This window comes from Microcaecilia unicolor, chromosome 3, assembly GCF_901765095.1.
Source record: "Microcaecilia unicolor chromosome 3, aMicUni1.1, whole genome shotgun sequence".
Taxonomy (NCBI): domain Eukaryota; kingdom Metazoa; phylum Chordata; class Amphibia; order Gymnophiona; family Siphonopidae; genus Microcaecilia; species Microcaecilia unicolor.
In genome coordinates, this window is record NC_044033.1 from 155,054,085 (window position 1) to 155,075,066 (window position 20,982).

Here is a 20,982-nt window from a genome sequence, read left to right on the forward strand (position 1 = left end):
GTAGGAGTCTTCGAGAGCACTCCGGAGCGCGGGCAGAGTGCACCATGCAAGCGCAAACAGCTTCCTGCCTGCCGCACGAGCGTGTCATCCTCAGTTTAATAAAAAGCAAACTAGAGAACTAGAACAACTCCAAAGGGGAGGAGGGTGGGTTTGTGAGATCAGCCTGCTGTCCTCGGAGAATACCTGCTACAGGTAAGTATCTTCGCTTTCTCCGAGGACAAGCAGGCTACTTGTTCTCACGATTGGGGTATCCCTAGCACCCAGGCTCACTCAAAACAATGAACATTGGTCAATTGGGACTCGCAACAGCGAGAACAGAATATAGATTGACCTGTAAAGAAACACAACTAAATGAGAGTGCAGCCTGGAACATAATAAAAATGGGCCTAGGTGGGTGGAGTTGGATTCTAAACCCCAAACAGATTCTGCAGCACCGAATGCCCAAACCGACTGTCACGTTGGGTATCTTGCTGAAGGCAGTAGTGAGATGTGAATGTGTGGACTGATGACCACGTTGCAGCCTTGCAAATCTCTTCAACAGAAGCTGACTTCAAGTGAGTCACTGACGCAGCCATGGCTCTGACATTATGAGCGGTGACATGGCCCTCTAGAGTCAGCCCAGTTTGGGCATAAGTAAAGGAAATGCAATCCGGTAGCCAATTAGAGATTGTGCGTTTTCCAATGGAGACTCCCCTCCTGTTGGGATCAAAAGAAACAAACAACTGGACTTGGGGAAAATCCACTATTTCTGGGATAAGCAGTATAAAATGTTTTGTAAATTTTGGGGATCTTGCCGGGTATTTGTGACCTGGATTGGCCACTGTTGGAAACAGGATGCTGGGCTCGATGGACCTTTGGTCTTTCCCGGTATGGCAATACTTATGTACTTATGGTACAATTTCTTGATGAAATCAAGGACAGCTTTATGGAGCAGCTGGTGCAGGAGCCGATGAGAGAAGGAAAAATTCTAGACTTGGTCCTTAGTGGAGCGCATGATCTGGTGAGGGACTTTATGGTACTTGGGCCGCTTGATAACAGTGATCATAATATGATTAGTTTTGATATCAACCTTGAAGTAACTATACACTGGAAGTCAAATACGTTAGCGTTTAACTTTAAAAAAGGAGACTATGATAAAATGAAAAGAACGGTTAAAAAAAACTTAGGGGGCAACTGAGAGGGTAAAAACTGTACAACAAGCATGGACACTGTTCAAAAATACCATCCTGGAGGCCCAGGCCAAACATATTCCGCGAATTAGAAAAGAAAGACGGAAGTCCAAAAGACAGCCGGTGTGGTTGAAAAGTGAGGTGAAGGAAGCTATTAGGGTTAAAAGAAACGCCTTCAGAAAATGGAAGAAGGAACCGTCTGAAAATAACAAGAAGCAGCATAAGGAGTGTTAAAGCAAATGCAAGGCGCAGATAAAGAAGGCCAAGAAGGATTACAAAAAAAAGATAGCATTAGAGGGAAAAAAACATAGCAAAAAATGAATTCTTTGCTTCGGTCTTCACTGAGGAAGATTTGGGTGGGATACCGGTGTCGGAAATGGTATTCCAAGCGGAGAAACTTACTGACTTCACGGTAAACCTGGACGACGTAATGGGGCAGTTCAGCAAACTGAAGAGTAGCAAATCTCCTGGACCGGATGGTATTCATCCTAGAGTACTGATAGAACTGAAAAATGAGCTTGCGGAGCTACTGTTAGTGATATGCAATTTATCCTTAAAATCGAGCGTGGTACCGGAAGATTGGAGGGTGGCCAATGTAACGCCGATTTTTAAAAAAGGTTCCAGGGGAGATCCGGGAAATTACAGAGCGGTGAGTCTGACGTCGGTGCCGGGGAAAATGGTAGAGACTATTATCAAAGACAAAATTACAGAACACATCCAAGGACATGGATTACTGAGACAGAGTCAGCATGGCTTTTGTGTGGGGAAATCTTGCCTGACCAATTTACTTCAATTCTTTGAAGGAGTAAACAAACATGTGGACAAAGGGGAGCCGGTTGATATTGTGTATCTGGATTTTCAAAAGGCGTTTGACAAGGTACCTCATGAAAGGCTACAGAGGAAATTGGAGGGTCATGGGATAGGAGGAAATGTCCTATTGTGGATTAAAAACTGGTTGAAGGATAGGATACAGAGAGTGGGGATAAATGGGCAATATTCACAATGGAGAAGGGTAGTTAGTGGGGTTCCTCAGGGGTCTGTGCTCGGACCGCTGCTTTTTAATATATTTATAAATGATTTAGAGATGGGAGTAACTAGCGAGGTAATTAAATTTGCTGATGACACAAAGTTATTCAAAGTCGTTAACTAGCGACAGGATTGTGAAAAATTACAGAAGGACCTTACGAGACTGGGCAGCTACATGGCAGATGACGTTTAATGTGAGCAAGTGCAAGGTGATGCATGTGGGAAAAAAGAACCCAAATTATAGCTACGTCATGCAAAGTTCCACGTTAGGAATTACAGAACAAGAAAGGGATCTGGGTGTCGTCGTCGATAATACTCTGAAACCTTCTGCTCAGTGTGCTGCTGCAGCTAGGAAAGCGAATAGAATGTTGGGTATTATTAGGAAAGGTATGGAAAACAGGTGTGAGGATGTTATAATGCCGTTGTATCGCTCCATGGTGCAACTGCACCTTGAGTATTGTGTTCAATTCTGGTCGCCGCAACTCAAGAAAGATAAAGTAGAATTAGAAAAGGTGCAGCGAAGGGCGACTAAAATGATAGCGGGGATGGGACGACTTCCCTATGAAGAAAGACTAAGGAGCCTAGGGCTTTTCAGCTTGGAGAAGAGACGGCTGAGGGGAGACATGATAGAGGTATATAAAATAATGAGTGGAGTGGAACAGGTGTATGTGAAGTGTCTGTTCACGCTTTCCAAAAATACTAGGACTAGGGGGCATGCGATGAAACTACAATGTAGTAAATTTAAAACAAATTGGAGAAAATGTTTCTTCACCCAATGTATAATTAAACTCTGGAATTCGTTGCTGGAGAACGTGGTGAAGGCGGTTAGCTTGGCAGAGTTTAAAAAGGGGTTAGACGGTTTCCTAAAGAACAAGTCCATAAACCACTACTAAATGGACTTGGGAAAAATCCACAATTCCGGGAATAACATGTATAGAATGTTTGTACGTTTGGGAAGCTCGCCAGGTTCCCTTGGCCTGGATTGGCCGCTGTCGTGGACAGGATGCTGGGCTCGATGGACCCTTGGTCTTTTCCCAGTGTGGCATTACTTATGTACTAACATGCTACATGGTAAATATGTCAATAGGATTGACAAAATACAGCAAATGCCCTAAAACCTGCTCTCTAAAAGGAAAATGCAGTAGATATGCTTTTTTTTTTTTACAACAGCTTTCCCTTGCTTCTATAGGATTTAAAAGAGATAAGAACCATAAATGGATTTTAAAATGTGTTATAGTAATGATGGAGCCCTCAGCACAGCCTCTCGCCCACATCCAATGAGCGGTAGCAAAGTGTATGGAATAACTAACTCAGCAAGCTTCCCTTATCACAACCTGTTTGAGTTATCATACCTGTTTGAGTTATCATGCCTATATGAGTTATCATGCCTATATGAGTTATCATGCCTATATACTTGTATGATCATAGGACCTCCATATAAAATTAGTGTCCAAGTGCAACAAAATGCCTCAAGGAGTCTAACTAAATAAATGCAAACAATTTATTTATATACCACCTATAACTAAGCAGTTTCCAGTTAAGACATACACAGTATTATATATATAGTTCTTTATCTCTTGAGGGTATTGAGTGGAATACAATTATTTAGTGTTTGGACAATAACGTTTCACTGATGTCATTTCCTGTTCTGTCGATATCTTAGGACAGCATCCCTTTGGTGTTATCACCATTTTGAAGAACTGAAGTCTGCATGATGCGTAACTCTGTTGGAGTTTCTGAAGGACTTGGTTTCTGAAATGGTGCTCTGTCAGATCCCTGGATTTGATGATCATAGCTTTAATGTTTTGAGCTATATTAACAGCTTCATTGAGATAAGTGCTGTTTGTTTTGATAATTTTTACAGTTCTACTATAGTTTGGAATTTATTGAACTTATTTAGCAGTATGAATGGACTCTGACACACTGGAGAAATCAAAAGTCTTTTTGACACACTCAGGAAGCATACTGAGTTTAGAGTTATGCCATATGCTTTGGTAATGCTCATTGGATGTGGGCAGGAGGGTGTGCGGAGGGCTCCATCATTACTATAAACATTTTTTAAATCCATTTATGGTTCTTATCACTTGAGTCTTATAGAAGCAAGGAACATCTGTGTTGTAATGATTACTGCAGCTTCCTTTGTGGGTTCTTTTATTATTCATTGAATATTCTAATGTTTACCCACGGAAATCCTCGAGTGGCAACGTACCCTATAATATTCGGCAAACCAGTTTCCACAGTATTCTCTCAAATCTTCATTATTACAAGAGAATGAACAACTGGATTCACTTCACTTTTTAACCAATAAAAATAAATTGATTAATACACAAAATAATTTAATTAGGTTGGAATTGCACATTAAATCGTTTGTTTAATATATTAAACATTATTTTATACCCAGAGGTCTTCAGATCCAAAATGCTCCTGGGATGTTTACTGATAGGGAATCTTTTTTGCACAAATGGGCTGCTATACTTAACAAGCGCTCTCTAGACCTCATGATGTTAATTGTTGACACCATTCAGGTGGTCACTCAAGAAGTGCAGGTACAAGGAGAAGATGCTTATACGGCTCTACAAACAAATTCCACAGCATTTGGTCAATTACAGCAGGGGTATAGCCAGACCTCAAGGTGGGAGGGGTCCAGAGCCCAAGGTGGGGGGGGGGCACATTTTGGTCGCCGGCCCTCTCTGCTGTCTCTCCGCTGCCCACAACCGCCGCTGTACATTTTGGTTGGCGGGGTCCCTAACCCCCACCAGCTCAAGCATTGCCGCCACAAATACCTTGGCTGGTAGGGGTTCCCTTTGCCCCCCAGCTGAAGACTTCGTCCAGTGCTGATCTCAGACGCCGCCACATTGCTTGCCCTGCTGTCTCTTCCCCTCACGTCCGGCATGCTCATTTTCACTAAAAGGAACGTGCCCAACATGAGGGGAAGAGACAGGAGGACAGGAATGCAGCAGCGCCGCCACAGACCAAAGTCTTCAGCTGGCGGGGGGTTGGGGACCCCCGCAAGCCAAGCAGTCGCCCAGAGCAAATTTTTTTTTGGGGGGGGGGCAAGGCCCCCATGGCCCCACCTAACTGTGCCACTGAATTACAGGAAACATTATCAACTGTTCAACAGTCTTTGGAACAATTCAGAATGAAGTCAAGGCAAACTAAAGTAAAGAAGTTCCACTGGGACTCGGATGACTATGTTAAAGGAACCATTTATTCATGGACGGTGAAGACAGACATTGGTGATAAACAAGTGCATCAGGAGAATATTTTGGAAGCGGATAGTGGTTCGGGCAGTGATGATGGTTTGCCCCAAGGAAGATCCAAGTCTCCTTTTTTAGAACAGGGACATTGGGGAGCAGACAGAAGATCAAGGGGTGGTCGAAACCGTCAGGGCATGAACAGGGATCAATTTGTAGAACGGAGTCGACCCAACACCAGATTAAAAATTCTGAAGACACATTAACAATCGACATTTTGGGGAAACCTTTGACTCCTCAACAACAGGAAGTTTTAAATAAAGGTTTAACATTTGTCCTCATGACTAAGTTTGATTGCCTCACTGCTCAAAGGGATTTGACTAGAGTTATTCACAACCTTCAAGTGAAATAATATTTTTCCACTCATCAATCTCAAGAGGATTTGTCTAATTTTACATGCTCCCTCCTCCTGGGTCCCTCCAGGCCCAATAGATCCAGTGATTGCTGTGTTTAAAGAGATGGTGATGACGAATATTCAACAGATTGACACCCTTATCCTCAGAAAGCACTTTGTGAATATGACGGGTCAAGAATTCCAAGATTTAAAACAATTCAGAAATGATCCAGATTTAATTATAGAATCTGAGGACAAGGGAGATTTAATTGTAGTACAAAACAGACAGCAATATATGACTGAGGTGTACAAACACGGACAATAGAGAACATTATATCCCATTACTTGAAGATCTCACTCATGATTTGATTCACAAAATTCGGTGTTTGGTTCAGAATGCTTTGGAAAATAGGTATATTACCTAAAGCTGAAAGTAAATTTTGCAGGATTCCAATCCAAGGATACCGGTATTTTATACAGTCTCTAAAATACATAAGTCTTTTGACCAATCCTTCTGGGAGGCCTATTGTTTCTCTCCGGGGTACAGTAATGGAACCCTGTCATGCTTCATTGACCATTTCTTGAAACTATTGGTGAGTCAAGAACAGTCCTATATCAAAGATACGACTCATTTTTGGAGACTGAATCGTCCCATACATGACATCACTGTTACAGAGCTATTGGTTACCATGGATTTGGAAGCATTATATTTGGCCCATGTGCTTCAGATTGTGGAAGAAAGCATTGAACAGCATTACAGCTCTCACTGAGTATCTTCTCAATCTTTGAAATCTTTGGTTCAGCTAGTTTTGAAGCACAATTACTTTGTGTTTGATGGACAATTTTTCCTTCAGACCTATGGGGTTGCCATGGGTCTAAATGTGGCAAATTTTCATGTCACCAGATTTGAACATCTATATTTCTATGAGTGTGAACGGTTTACTCATGTCAAAGTATGGGTCTATTTCATAGACGATGAGTTTATGATTTGGACAAGTAGTCAAGACTGTTGGTCAGGGGCGGACTTACCATTTGGGCAACCGGGCAGTGCCCAAGGGCCCAGTCAGTGGGGGGGCCCAATGCTCACCTCCCACATGACGCACGCACTGGCGCCTCTCCCTCCTGTGCTGACCAGCCACCACGCGACTATGTGAAGCATGCAGCATGCAATTCTCTCTCCCTCTCCCTTTAACTGGTGCTCCGCTCTGCTCCAGTCACTCCATGCCCGCCCCCCCTCTCCCAGACTCCTCAGGTGCTGACCGCGACCGATGCTGCTGTTCCTCTCAGCGCCAATGCTTTCTCTCTCCGAGTCTCTCTCTACCCTGGCTCTGCTAGCACTTGGTGCTCTACTCCTACTTCCGGCTTCTGTCAGTCACCAATCCTCCCATCCTGTTTCCTCACGGCGCCGCCGATCATGCTTTCTCTCTGAGTTTCTCCCCCGCGGCCCTGCCTCTGCTGGCACTCAGCACTCTGCTCCTACCTTTGTCTCCTGGCTGTCACCAACAACCCCCCCCCCCCCCCCCCCCCCCCCCCCCCCCCCCCCCCCCCCCCCCCCCCCCGGTTTCCTTGTGGCGTGCAGGAAGGACCAAGGCGCTTTAATAGACAGGAGGTGAAGTGACATCAAAACGCTGAAACCAATTAGGTAAGTCTGAATTTTCCCTTCCCACGGTGCTGTCAACCCATATACTCAAAACAAAGCAAGCAAACCTATGAGCTGCTGTATCTACGTTGTCGTTCTTTATTGTTGGCAGCATTTTTATTTAATCTCACTAATATTTTGCCAGCTTGTGCAGCATACGATGTACCCAGAGGAAGCATAAAAACGGGATAACGTTTCATTCATTGGTAGAGTAGTAATTTGTTATAAATCTTATTAATCAGTGGTCAGTTGGAGGGGCTGGTTACAGTGACACCCTAGCATGTGCAGAGATTTGTTTTCTCCTGGTAATGGGCCACTAAAACAGACATGATGTTATGAGAATCACAGTGGCGTTCCTAGGGGTGGGGGCTGACATCCGGGGCGGATCGCCGATGCGCCCTCCCCCACGGATGCAGCACGACCCCCTGGCGAAAGGGCACACCCCTGTAAAAGACCCCCCCCCCCCTGGTGCACACCGCTGGGGGGGGGGGGGGGGTGCCGTGCGTGCCTGTCCTTCATTCGTTCCATGCTCCCTCTGCCCCGGAACAGGACCGCCTCCACTGCACCCCCCCTTGGTACGCCACTGCAGAATCAAGTGCTTAACATTCAGAGTTTCTACCTATTTATTTGACAGTCATAGCCCACATTTAACATGTATTAGGTTGAAACCTGGGAGCATTTGAAAGCGCTTTTTTTTAAACCTGTGCCTAGATGGTTTGTGGGAACTTGTTCCTTCTATTTTGAAAAGAATGCAGTAGTATATTATAAAAATGCACTTAATATTGTTTATTACTATTATTTACTACTGGTTACTATACAGCAGAAGTTAACCAAGTCAACTTCATGCTTTGTTATACAATTTTTAATAGCATTTTTCTCAGTTATTACCCAAATACAAATAAATTATAATGTTAATTCTATGACTGTGCCTGCCTCTTATGGTAGCTTTTGTTAATTAAAGCCATGTCAGAAAAATATTTGCAAGTACGATTTTGTTATGCAGGCAAACAATACACTGCCAAAATACAAAATAGCAAATAGCACAGTATTAGTCGTCAAGTTTATATAAAGTTGATTATTTCAAGTGGAAAATAAATCTGTTGGCTGCCTGCTATGTGAATATTCCATCACTGTTTAATTATTGCTACCAAGTATTACATATTTAGGGCACATGCCTTAAATCTAGATTGTTTACATTTGTTTATCTAGATCTTACTTGCACATGGTATTGCTTATTAAACCCGAAGGCAAAACCAAAGTGTGGTTAAACAATTTGGTATAAACTGTGTTATGGCTTGAGTTGAGGAGTAGCCTAGTGGTTAGTGCAGCGGACTTTGATCCTGGGGAACTGGCTTCGATTTCCGCTGCAGCTCATTGTGACTGTGGGCACGTCACTTAACCCTCCATTGCCCCAGGTACAAAATAAGTACCTGTATATATGCAAACCGCTTTGAATGTAGTTGCAAAATACCACAGAAAGGCGGTATTATCAAGTCCCATTTCCCTTGTTATGAAATGCTTTGAGTCCTACTGATCTGTACATCTGTTGTGTTATTTTGGCAGGTGGAAACAGTCAAGTGGGCTCATAGGGAGGAAGGGGAGTACGGGAGGGGAAGGGTTCTTGCGGTAAAAGGGAAAATTAGGTTCTTACCTTGGTAATTTTCTTTCCTTTAGTCACAGCAGATGAATCCATTACGAATGGGTTGTGTCCACCTACCAGCAGGGGGAGATAGAGAACACTGAAAACCATAGTGCCTCCTGGACGCTTAGCTCCATCTGCCTCTCAGTATTTGAAGCTTCCAAAGCAGTGTTAAACCACAAAGTAGCATAACATGAACTTTCCTCACAGTGAACGAATGCCCCAGAACAGGAGCAATAACCCAAAGGAGGGACGAACTCAACCTCCTGTAGTAGAACAGAAATCCTGAAGACTGTTTTCCAACTTCTCCCAATGAGGGAACATGTCTGCAGGAAAAACTGAACACAAAACAGAGTCAATCAGGGAGGGATCATGGATTCATTTGCTGTGACTAAAGGAAAGAAAATTACCAAGGTAAGAACCTCATTTTCCCTTCCTTGTCATCAGCAGCAGATGAATCCATTATGAACGGGATGTATCAAAGCAATCCCTAGATAGGGCAGGAACAAGCCACACCACGAACAAGCACTTGTGCTCCAAAAAGCGCGTCCCTCCTGGCAGCCACATCCAGCCTGTAATGACGGGCAAAAGAGAGCTTAGAAGCCCAAGCAGCTGAACTACATATCTCTTGAAGAGAGAGTGCTCCCGTCTCAGCCCAAGAGGAAGAAATCGCTCTTGTGGAATGTGCCTTAAAGGTGTCAGGTGGAGACCGGCCAGATAGCAGATATGCAGAAAAAATGGCTTCCTTAAGCCAACAGGCTATAGTGGCTTTAGAAGCTGGAGACCCTCTGTGAGGCCCTGACAACAATACAAAAAGGTGATCAGAGGTCCTGACAGCATTAGACATCTGCAGATACTGCAACAGAGCCCTGCACACATCCAGAAGGTGCAACTGCCCAAAAGATTCCGGAAATTCCTCCCTAGTAAAGGAGGGCAGAAAAATAGGCTGGTTTAGGTGAAACACTGAAACCACCTTAGGCAGGAAAGAAGGCACAGTACGTACCGTAACTCCGGACTCTGAGATTTGCAGAAATGGGTCACCACAGGACAGCGCCTGGAGCACAGACACCTGTCTCGACACTGTAACGGCCACCAAAAAGACTCTATTTAGAGTCACATCCTTCTCCGAAGCTCGCTTCAGCGGCTCGAAGGGCCAACACTGAAGAGCCTTTAATACTAGCCCCCAGGTTCCAAGCCGGACAAGGATGGAGCCGAAGCACCCCTCTAAGAAACCGTGCAATGTCTGGATGCGCAGCTAAGGAGAGGCCAGCGACCTTCCCTCGAAAGCATGTCAATGCTGCCACTTGCACCCGCAGGGAATTATAGGCCAAGCTTTTTTGTACACCATCCTGCAAAAAGTCAAGAATCGTCGAAACAAAAGTCCGCATGGGTGTGATCGCCTTTGGAACACACCAGGCCTCAAACTGGTGCCAAATCCGGGCATACCCAATGGAAGTGGACCGCTTGCGGGCCTACAAGAGAGTGGAGATGACCTTGTTAGAATAGCCCTTGTCTCTCAATTGCATCCTCTCAATAGCCATGCCGTAAGACCAAAGCAGCAAGGATCCTCCATGGTTACCGGGCCCTGCGTCAACAGGTTCGGTACCAGAGGCAAAAGAAGAGGAGCCTCCACCGGCATCCACCGGAGGTCCGCATACCAGGGCCACCTGGGCCAATCCGGGGCAATGAGAATCACCACTCCCTGGTGCAGCCAAATTTGCAGGAGTACTCGCCCTACCAAGGGCCAAAGTGGGTACACATATAGGAGGCCCAGAGGTCAGGGTTGAGCCAAGGCATCCAACCCCGCCGAACGAGGATATCTCCATCTGCTGTAAAAGCACGGGACTTTGGCATTTGTGCTTGACGCCATCAGATCCGCTACGGGCATTCCCCATTTGGCACGGGACTTTGGCGTTTGTGCTTGACGCCATCAGATCCGCTATGGGGTTCCCCATTTGGCACAGAGTTGAAGGAACACTTCGTCTGCCAACTCCCACTCTGCTGGGTTGATGTGGTGTCTGCTTAGATAATCGGCCTGCACGTTGTTCTGACCTGCAATATGAGCTGCTGACAGGAACTGTGGATGCAGCTCAGCCCAGTGGCAAATCTGAGCAGCCTGCGCGGCCAGTGCTCTGCACTGCGTTCCGCCTTGACGATTTATGTAGGCCACTGCCGTCATATTGTCCGACAGCACTCTGACAACCAATCCCTCCAAGGTCGATTGAAAGGTCAGCACTGCCTGGAAAATTGCTTTTAACTCCAAGCGATTGATGGACCACTTCGATTCTTCGAGCATCCACAGTCCCTGGGCATGCCTCTCCTGGCAATGAGCTCCACAGCCCTTCAGGCTGGCATCGGTTACCACCAGGCACCAGTCGGGGAGTGCTAACGGCATTCCTCGCCGCAGCTTGCTGTCTGAGAGCCACCACTCCATGCTGAGTCGGGCCGAAGGGAGCCAACTGAGTTTGCACTGATAATCCTGGGAAATGGGAGACCAACGTTGTAGCAGGGAACACTGCAGCGGTCTCATGTGCGCTCTCGCCCAAGGCACCACTTCTAGGATGGCCGTCATCGACCCCAAGAGCTGGATAATGTCCCAAGCTCGTGGGCGAGGCATCCTCAGGAGCAGACGGACCTGGGTCTGAAGCTTGCACTTCCTTTGCTCAGGTAAAAAACCAACAACCTCGAGGCCGTGTCGAACCGAACCCCCAAATACTCTAGAGATTGAGAGGGGGTCAGGTGACTTTTGGGTATATTGACGACCCAGCCCAGAGATTGCAGTACTGAGACCACTCTGGCTGTTACATGACGACTCTCTTCTGCAGAGTCCGCTCTGATGAGCCAGTCGTCGAGGTACGGGTGAATCCGGATACCCTCTCACCTGAGAAAAGCAGCTACTACCACCATTACCTTGGAAAAGGTTCGGGGAGCTGTGGCGAGGCCAAAAGGCAAGGCCCGAAACTGAAAGTGTTTTCCCAACACCACAAACTGGAGAAACCGTTGGTGCAGGGGCCAAATAGAGATGTGCAAGTAAACTTCTTTCAGGTCCAAAGACGTAAGAAACTCTCCTGGCTGAACCGCCGCAATGACAGAGTGCAGGGTTTCCATGTGGAAATGCCATACTTTGAGTGACTCGTTGACTTTCTTCAAGTCGAGAATGGGCCGAAAAGACCCACCTTTTTGCAGCACCACAAAATAAATGGAGTAACGGTCGCAGCCACGTTCTGCGGGAGGCACGGGGATCACCGCTCCCAGGTGCAACAAGCCTTGCAAGGTCTCCTCTACCGCCACCCGTTTGACGCCAGTGCCGCATTGAGACTCCAAAAACACGTCTCTCACCAGGGCAGAAAATTCCAATCTGTAGCCGTCTCTGATCAGGTCCAAAACCCACTGATCTGAGGTAATCTTGACCCACTCCTCGAGAAAGAGGGAAAGATGTCCTCCAACTGCAGGAATCGAGGAGTGGGCCGGCACACCATCATTGAGAGGGTCGCCCATTAACTCCAGGCCTTGAACCGGCCGCTGTGGAGCGTTTGTCTGAGCGAAAGGAGTTCCTCTGCTGAAAACGGACACGCAAAGTAAGCCCAGCAGAATGCCCAGGGCGGTACCTTCTAGCTTCACGGAAGCGAGGTCTGGAAGAGGAGGGAATTGCCTGACCCTTGGAAGAAGGCCGCGGCCTATCCTCAGGTAAGCGCTGGGGTTTAGCATCCCCCAGGCCCTTGACAATTTTCTCCAACTCCTCACCAAATAGAAGGCCCCGGAAGGGCAACTTCACCAACCTTTGCTTAGAGGCCATGTCAGCCGCCCAATCCCGTAGCTATAGAAGGCAGCAAGCCGCCACCGCCACAGACATATGTTTAGCCGAGGCTCTGACCAGATCATTAAGGGCGTCAGCCAAAAATGACAAGGCCGACTCCATCCGTGGTGCCACCTCCACAAGGGGCTCCGCTCCATCCCCGGGCTGTTCTACTGCCTGTTGCAACCAAGCAAGGCAGGCTCGAGCAGCATAACAACTGCACACAGACGCCCGTAAGGCTAGGCCTGAAATCTCAAAGGACCGTTTCATTGCTGATTCCAGCTGTTGGTCCTGCATGTCCTTCAGGGCGACCCCTCCCTCTACTGGGAGGGTAGTCTTCTTCGTCACAGCTTTCACTAGGGCATTTACTTTAGGCACGGCCAAGCGTGCCAAGTGCTCCTTACTAAGAGGGTATAATTGCCCCATAGCCCTGGCAACTTTCAAAGACCCCTCGGGGTCAGCCCATTGAGCTGAAATAAGTTCTTGGATGGAGTCATGCAAAGGAAAGGCTTGAGCAGGCTTCTTAGTACTTGTCATTCTCGGATTACCAGAGGAGGCCTTGCCAAGTGCAGGATCTTCAATAGAGAGGGCCTGCAAGGCGTCAGAAATAAGCGCTGGTAGCTCCTCGTGGTGGAAAATCCTAACCGTGGTGGGATCATCTGGATCCAGTGGCAACCCGGCACCTTCCTCTGGCTCCTCAGACCACGACGGCCTGCCAGACCCTTCAGAATCCCCACAGCCCGACTACAGGGGGGAAAAGGGAGGTGCGCCACTCTCTGAAGGGGAATTTACCCTTCTACGCTTGTCCCGCGGCCAACTGTCTGGGCAAAAAATGCCTGATGGCAATCCTGGGCCGGCCTGCACTGGAGGGGAACCAGGTAGCAACGCAGAGTCAGACACCTGCGGCAGAGCCCTTTTTAACATGAACGCTTTATGTAAAAGCAACACAAACTCAGGGGAGAAAGGCTCACCCTGGTCTCCCGGTTCCAATCCGGGACAAGCAGCTCCTCTGGTAGCCTCCATCCGAGACGCCCCTCCGGCCTCAGACCCCTTCGCTCCTGCAGGGGTCGGACCATGTGGCGCATCCAAGATGACACCCGCTGCCAGCTCCATCGAGCGGGAAGAGACATCGCTCGCCATGCTCGTGCCGGCCCTGTCTGAAGAGCACGATTTACAGAGCCCCGCTGCTGATCTGCGCTTGCCACAACATGAACAGCGCTTAACAACCTCTGCAGCCATCGCCGAAAACGGTGGAAAATTTCAAAATGGCGAATTCACACCAAAAATGCCCCGATGCAGGCCCGCCCCGGAGGAGCTACAAGACACTCTTACCTCAACAGACCGAGTCCCAGAGCTCTGGTCACGCTGCACAGTCAGAAGACAGCCTCAGAATCGCAGCGCTAACAAGTGCGTTGCGTTTTTTTTTTTTAAACGCTGTGAGGAAAGTTAGAGGCAACAGCTATAGAGGCACTCTGGAGGTCCAGAAGAGTGGGAAAGGACGAACCAATGTGTCTGCATCCACATAGAAGAGAGTGGGAAAGGCAGAGACAGGGCAAACCTATATGCCTCCATCCACATAGGGGGAAGGGTAAGGCAGGGAAAGGGCTAACCTATGTGCCTTTAAAGTGGAGCTGCAATAGCCACAACACCCCTGCTACAACTGGCAAAAGCACAGGAGCTACCCCAGGCAGATTCTTGAAGGAGCTGAATAAGCTGCGTCCAACCCTGCTGGGAGATAGAGAATACTGGGAGGCAGATGGAGCTAGGCGTCCAGGAGGCACTATGGTTTTCAGTGTTCTCTATCTCCCCCTGCTGGTAGGTGGACACAACTCATTCGTAATGGATTCATCTGCTGCTGATGACAAGGAAGTAAAAGTTTTTATTGTGCCATGTTTGATGGTTTACTGTTTTTTTTTCTTGATCTGTGTGAAGTTTATCAACCTACATATTTTGCTTTTAATAGATGATTAAAACATAAAAAGTTTTGGATGTTACTGAAGTCTAATATTCTGTCTCACTGTATTTCCAGTTTTAGCACAGTATGAACCATCACAAGAACAAAATATTAAAAAACCAATGGGCTGCATTAGGGGCTTATAGCCAATTTAGTTATGTTTCCACAAATGAGATCTGTTTGACAGAAAATATTTTTATTATTTTGATTTATAAACCACTTGTCCCTGAAACATGCTCAAACAACAGAATAATCCATTTGTGTATCTAAAAGGTAAAGTTCTACAAAACAGAAGAAGATGTGATTACATGTGCCCCAATGAAAGGAGAGTTTAATTCAACTTCCATTTAATTTCAATATATTCCATCATCTTTATAACACCAGGCTTCCCAAAGCAGATTACAACAACATTTAAGATGAACCCATCAGGAAAAAGGATATCCTCACTGAAATGTGGCCATCTGTATTGTATACAGTGTATTTATTTAGTTTTTAGTGTAGAAAAATAAGCACAAAATACAGAGTTTAAAATTTCTGTTTCTATCAGCTATAATAATTTATTAAGCTGTTTTAGTGATATTCAATTGTTATTTCATGATATTTATATCTACATATGGGAAGCTTTAAAATAAATTAAAAAACTGTCCAATAAGTTAACAAAAAAATCTTTGTCCTCCACCTTTTAAGGCACTGCCTGTCCAACTGAAACAGCTTTAGACTTGTTACAGATGGACCAACAATACAGTGGCGTTCCTGGACTCGATGGCACCCGGGGCGGAGCGCCGATGCGCCCCCCCCCGGGTGCAGCGTGCCCCCCCCCCCGCTAGATGACACCTCCTCCCCCCCGGCGAAATGACACCCCCCTGGGGGCCCGCCGCTGGGGGGGGGGGGGGGTGCCGCGGCTTGCGCCTGCTCCTCCGAGTTCGCTAAACATCGTTCGTTCGCTGCAGCTCCCTCTGCCCCAGAACAGGAAGTAACCTGTTCCAGGGCAGAGGGAGCTGCAGCGAACGAAGTTTAGCGAACTCAGAGGAGCAGGCGCGCGCTGCGGCACCCCCCAGCAGCTTGCACCCGGGGCGGACCGCCCCCCCCTTGGTACGCCACTGCAACAATAATGAAAACGACAATGTGGATGCAGCAGCTCATAGATTTGCTTGCTTTGTTTTGAGTAAATGGGGATGACAGTTGCACTGGGAAGGGGAAAGTCAAACTGTCCTAATTGGCTTCATTGCTTACAATGGACTAGATAGGCTCACTTCCATGCCTGTTTATTAAACCTCCTTGGGAAGGACACCACCAGCAGGCTGCAGCTAGCTTCCATTGGCTGATGATGCAGGAACTTCTCTCTCCTGTGGCCCGCCTCCCTTCAGAGGTAACTTCCTTCCTCTGGAAGGGTGGATCGCAGCAGAGGGAAGTTAAGTTCCGGTGTGAGCTGGACCTCAGGTGACATTACCTGTCCACACCAGGCACCAAGCAGGCTTCATTGACGACGGAGTCAGCGGAGTGTTCAGGTTTCAGCTTCTACTAGCCTTGAAGCCTTCTAAGTAGTAAGCTAAGCACCCACCACCTTGTGGAAAATTAAGGCAAGCCACCTCCCCTTTAAAGAAAGCTCAGCTCGTCCCAGAGTTTCTGTTAAAAGCAGCAGCAGTGGTGGTGCTCTTTCTATGCGAGTTGGCTGCACTTGCAAAGTTGCAAGTGACACAGCTCCTGACCTGAGGCTGATTCCTATCCTGAACTGAATATCATATATTCCTATCCTTGGACTTTTTAAAACAATTTTCTTTTTTTTTTTATTGGCAGGTAGTGGTACCAGAGGCTGCAGCCTAACACAGCAATTTCTCCTAAACTAAAAAGGGTAATCTTGATGATTTTGTTTTATTCTGCTGAGCTGAATGAAACAAAATCATCAAGATTCCCCTTAGTTTAGCAGAAATTGCTGTGTTAGGCTGCAGTGCCCCCCCCCCCCCCCCCACCGCCAATAAAAAAAAGAAATTTGTTTTAAAAAATCCAGGAAATGGAATTATGATATTAGTATTTGTTAAGGCTCAGCTCAGTCAGCTCACCTGGCACCTATTCTAAAACACAGGATGCTTTCCTCAGGGAAGGGAATCCTTTACTATTCTAAGGGAGGAGGGAAGGGAGGGGAAATGGGACTTGATATACCGCCTTTCTGAGATTTTTGCAACTACATTCAAAGCAGTTTACATATATTCAGGTACTTATTTTGTACCAGGGCAATGGAGAGTTAAGTGACTTGCCCAGAGTCACAAGGAGCTGCAGTGGGAATCGAACTCAGTTACCCAGGATCAAAGTCCACTGCACTAAACACTAGGCTACTCCATTGTTTAAATAAGAGAAAAGACAGTTCACTCAATGGGTTAATTAATTTAATAAAGACTAGGGGAACTGGCTTGCTTTTACTTGTATAAAATGGTACAGTAAAATGAGTGAAATTATTAATATGAGAACACCTTACAATTAGAATTCAACTGGAACTAGCAGATAACTAAGTAAATAATGCAGGTCATACTGTGTGTGTACATTTCCAATGCTGCCATTTCCTAGGAAGGCCCTTGTTGGTGCTGTTATGGAAGGGTAGATTTATGTTATACAGGTCCCGAGTGACTTTTGTAGGGTTTTATATAAATTCATAAAATGCCTGCTGCTGGAGAGAGATTATGTTGTTGTGGTCCATAGATTAATGTTTGGTTTTCTCTTTTTCTCCTCATGATCCAACATGGTGGGAGGAGCACGGCGGGGATGGGGCACTGGTGGCGGCAGCAGCAGCATGGCGGCAGCGGGGGGCCCAGAGTACTCTCAATGCCTGGGGGCCCAGAGTACTCTCAGTCCGCCCCTACTGTCGATGATTTTTTTGGACTGGCTGAACGCCTTAAGATACCCATTAAAAATTATCTAAGAACTTTCATATTCAGTCGATTGCCTTTTTGGATACTATTTTGTATAAATCAGGTTCACAGTTATTTAGTACAGTATTCCATTACCGTTTTCATCTCCACCAACTCCTGCAGGAGGGCATTCCACATATCCACCACCCTCTCCATGAAAAAATACTTCCTGACATTTCTCCTGAGTCTGCCCCCTTCAACCTCAATTCATGTCCTCTAGTTCTACCGCCTTCCCGTCTCTGAAAAAGGTTTGTTTGTGGATTAACACCTTTCAAATAGTTGAACGTCTATATCATGTCACCTCTGTTTCTCCTTTCCTCCAAGGTATACATGTTCAGGTCAGCAAGTCTCTCCTTGTACGGTTTGCAACGCAAATCCCATACCATTTTTGTAGCTTTTCTTTGCACTGCTTCCAGCAAGATACAGCCTCCAAATCTGAACACAATAATCCAAGTGGGGCCTCACCAACGACTTTGTAGAGGGGCATCAACACCTCCTTTCTTCTGCTGGTTATACCCCGTTCTTTCGCCCCCTGAGAATTACGCAAATCACAGTCTCTAACATCAATACAGGACCTAAATATAATCTGCTACTTGATTTGGGATGAGGGGGGCAGTTGGGTAGGGTTAATGAGTTACTACAGGGTGGGGAACTATAAGAATCCAGGTTCCTCACTTTTTTGATTGATTCTATTATTGGTTTGGGCTGATTGGGGGAGAGGGGGATCTGGGGTTTGGTGGTGGCGGGGTGGGGGAATGGAATGAGGGGAGCAAGTGTTGAGTTTGGTTAAAATCTGATGACGCTTGATATGTTCACTATCTTGTACAAATGATAGTATTGAACTTGCTGTTCTTATGTACTTTGATGTGTTGGTTGTTTGTCATTAATAAAACATTTTACAACTAAAAAAATATGTGCATATATTTACTTCATCAGTTTAAAGTCCTCAAGTAATAAGCACCTGTGAACTTTGCAGCTAGATGTACAGTTTGAAAATTACACTTAGTAGTCACCTAGTGGTATAAATTGTGCACTGGCCTTTTGGTTTGATATTCAATCTACTAAACATACATGAGAAGATTATATAACCATCAATAAAGAGAATGTATGTAAGACTAAAGAAGAACATCTTAGAAATTTCAACCATACCGCAATCTGTTGGTGTAGGTATCAACACAGGTCTTCATTTTGGCCAACAGTGTACCAACAGAAGCTTGGGACTCTGTTTGGTCTTCTTCATCATCTCCATTTTCCCCATATAAAGGCAACAACAAAGGCACCAAGGAAGTGCAAGAAGCAATAGCCCGTAGTAACTCTAGAAGAGCTCGGTAGAGGGGAACATGCCTGGCCATATCCAACACTAAAATGAACAAGGAATAAATGTTTTTAAATTTAAAATAACAAGTCATAATAATCAATTATTCATGCAACATCAAAAAGAAGAAAAACATGTTATCCTTTTATATTCTTACCATCCAAAATCCCTTCTTCTCATTTCAGCATAGGAATATATCTCAACTTCAACTTAAATACAGAAATATAGGTGTCAATAGAAAGGACCACTTGGTTCGCCCAAGCTGCACATATCATGCTATTTCTGGTCTCCCATCCTTGCCATCTACAAAGGACCCTTTGTGTCTGTGCAAAGTATACTTGAATTCTGCCACTAAACTGGTTGCCTCTATATCCAGTGGAAGCCTGTTACAAATATGTGCCCCTCTTTCAATGAACAAGTATTTGCTTACATTACTGTAGAACATCTGCAGCTTCACAGATTCACTGTTTCTGAGTTTCTAATTTTATATAAGAGATACCTGAAAACCTGCTCAGTACTCCATTTTGTTTAATAACTTTATATACTGCCATCTTGGATTCCTTCTTAAGTTTCTTCACATTCTTACTATGACCATGCAATATTTTGGTAAGCCTCCTTTGAAATGTTACCTTATCAATGTCTCTTTGTAGGTGTGTAATAAATTGAACACTATTACATGTTCTTCTGTATTGACTATATACAAGTTCAATTAAAATATATCAATTCTTTCCTTTCAAAAACTGAAGCCAAAAATAATTTATTTGGCACTTATATTCTATTTTCTACCAATATTATTGGTTCAAGACAGATTACAAAGTAAAGTATTACCTTTTAAGACCATCTTTAAAATTGGTTGTCACTAGGGCAATATTACCTAGTAGGAATCAAATGATCCAAACCTATACAGACAAAATCTTCCAAAGCATGCTTGGCATTTCTACAGTGGGTCTGTATAGTTTTGGGTCATTTGATTGCTAATATGAAAGGAGGTGACTTAGATAGAAGATTGACAGATCTAAACACAGCGCTGGATTATTCGCCTGAATTCTCTGGTTCCTTTTGGGCTAAACTTAGCCATGGAATGGGAGGGTTGTAGGCTAAATAAATAACTCTTATGGGAAAAGCTACCCAATGAGTAATTCCCAGATTCCCGTTTACAGAAGTCTGGCTAAACAAATTCTTAGCTCTGCCTAGGGGTATTATTCTACAGGAATCTGCCTCTTCTGGTGCCTACACCAGAACTTTCCTTCCGTTGTAGAGAACTGTGATAAAGAAAAGTCACAGCTGATATATATTAGAATTTATTATAAAGATAAGAAAATATAAATGATACACTCTGCAATAAGGCTTAGGTACAGATATAGAGACCTTATGCTGATAAGAAAACTATAGAATGTATTGTCTAACTAAAACACTGTTATCACTGGTTACTAGGTTATACATAATCCTGATTTGTAACTGACTAGGTCATGAAGTAATACAGTTAGCAGCACATCTTCCTGACCACAGTTCTGAACTAACCCGCCTTTGCTGAGGTAAGAACCCACTCACTAATCCCAGACTAATCGGAAATAAATCCCTGTAATTCTCACCGAGCTGACTCTTGGGTGGTCTCTCAGATGAGGTTGGCACAGGTTTTCCCCCTTAGACTCAAACTGTCTTCCACAGCGAGTCAGAGAATAGCTCAGGCTCTCTGCAGCAAGCAGGATTACAGTCACTCTGGCCAGTACAGCTGGACCAACAGGTACTTTCTTCAGATAGACAGTTCACAAGGTTGTGGACCACTTCAGGTCTCGCTGGTCTTCTCCAGCTACCCCGTCTTCCAGGGGAACCAGACAACCCCCGCCAGACCCTTTTCTTATCCTCTCGTTCCCGCTCTTTCAGTCCCCAATTCTCAGGTGACCAGGCAGCAACCAATCATGATCTTGTCCAGCTCCTTCCCTGAGCAAGAAA

At 45.5% G+C, this 20,982-nt stretch overlaps 1 protein-coding gene across 1 annotated transcript in view; it reads right to left on the minus strand.

Moving 5' to 3' along the window:
* Window positions 1-20,982, minus strand: part of BIRC6 (baculoviral IAP repeat containing 6) — a 965,314-nt gene that overhangs the window by 116,990 nt on the left and 827,342 nt on the right. The window contains 1 exon segment of the mRNA XM_030196513.1: window positions 18,864-19,074. Coding sequence (XP_030052373.1) covers window positions 18,864-19,074 — 211 coding nt within the window.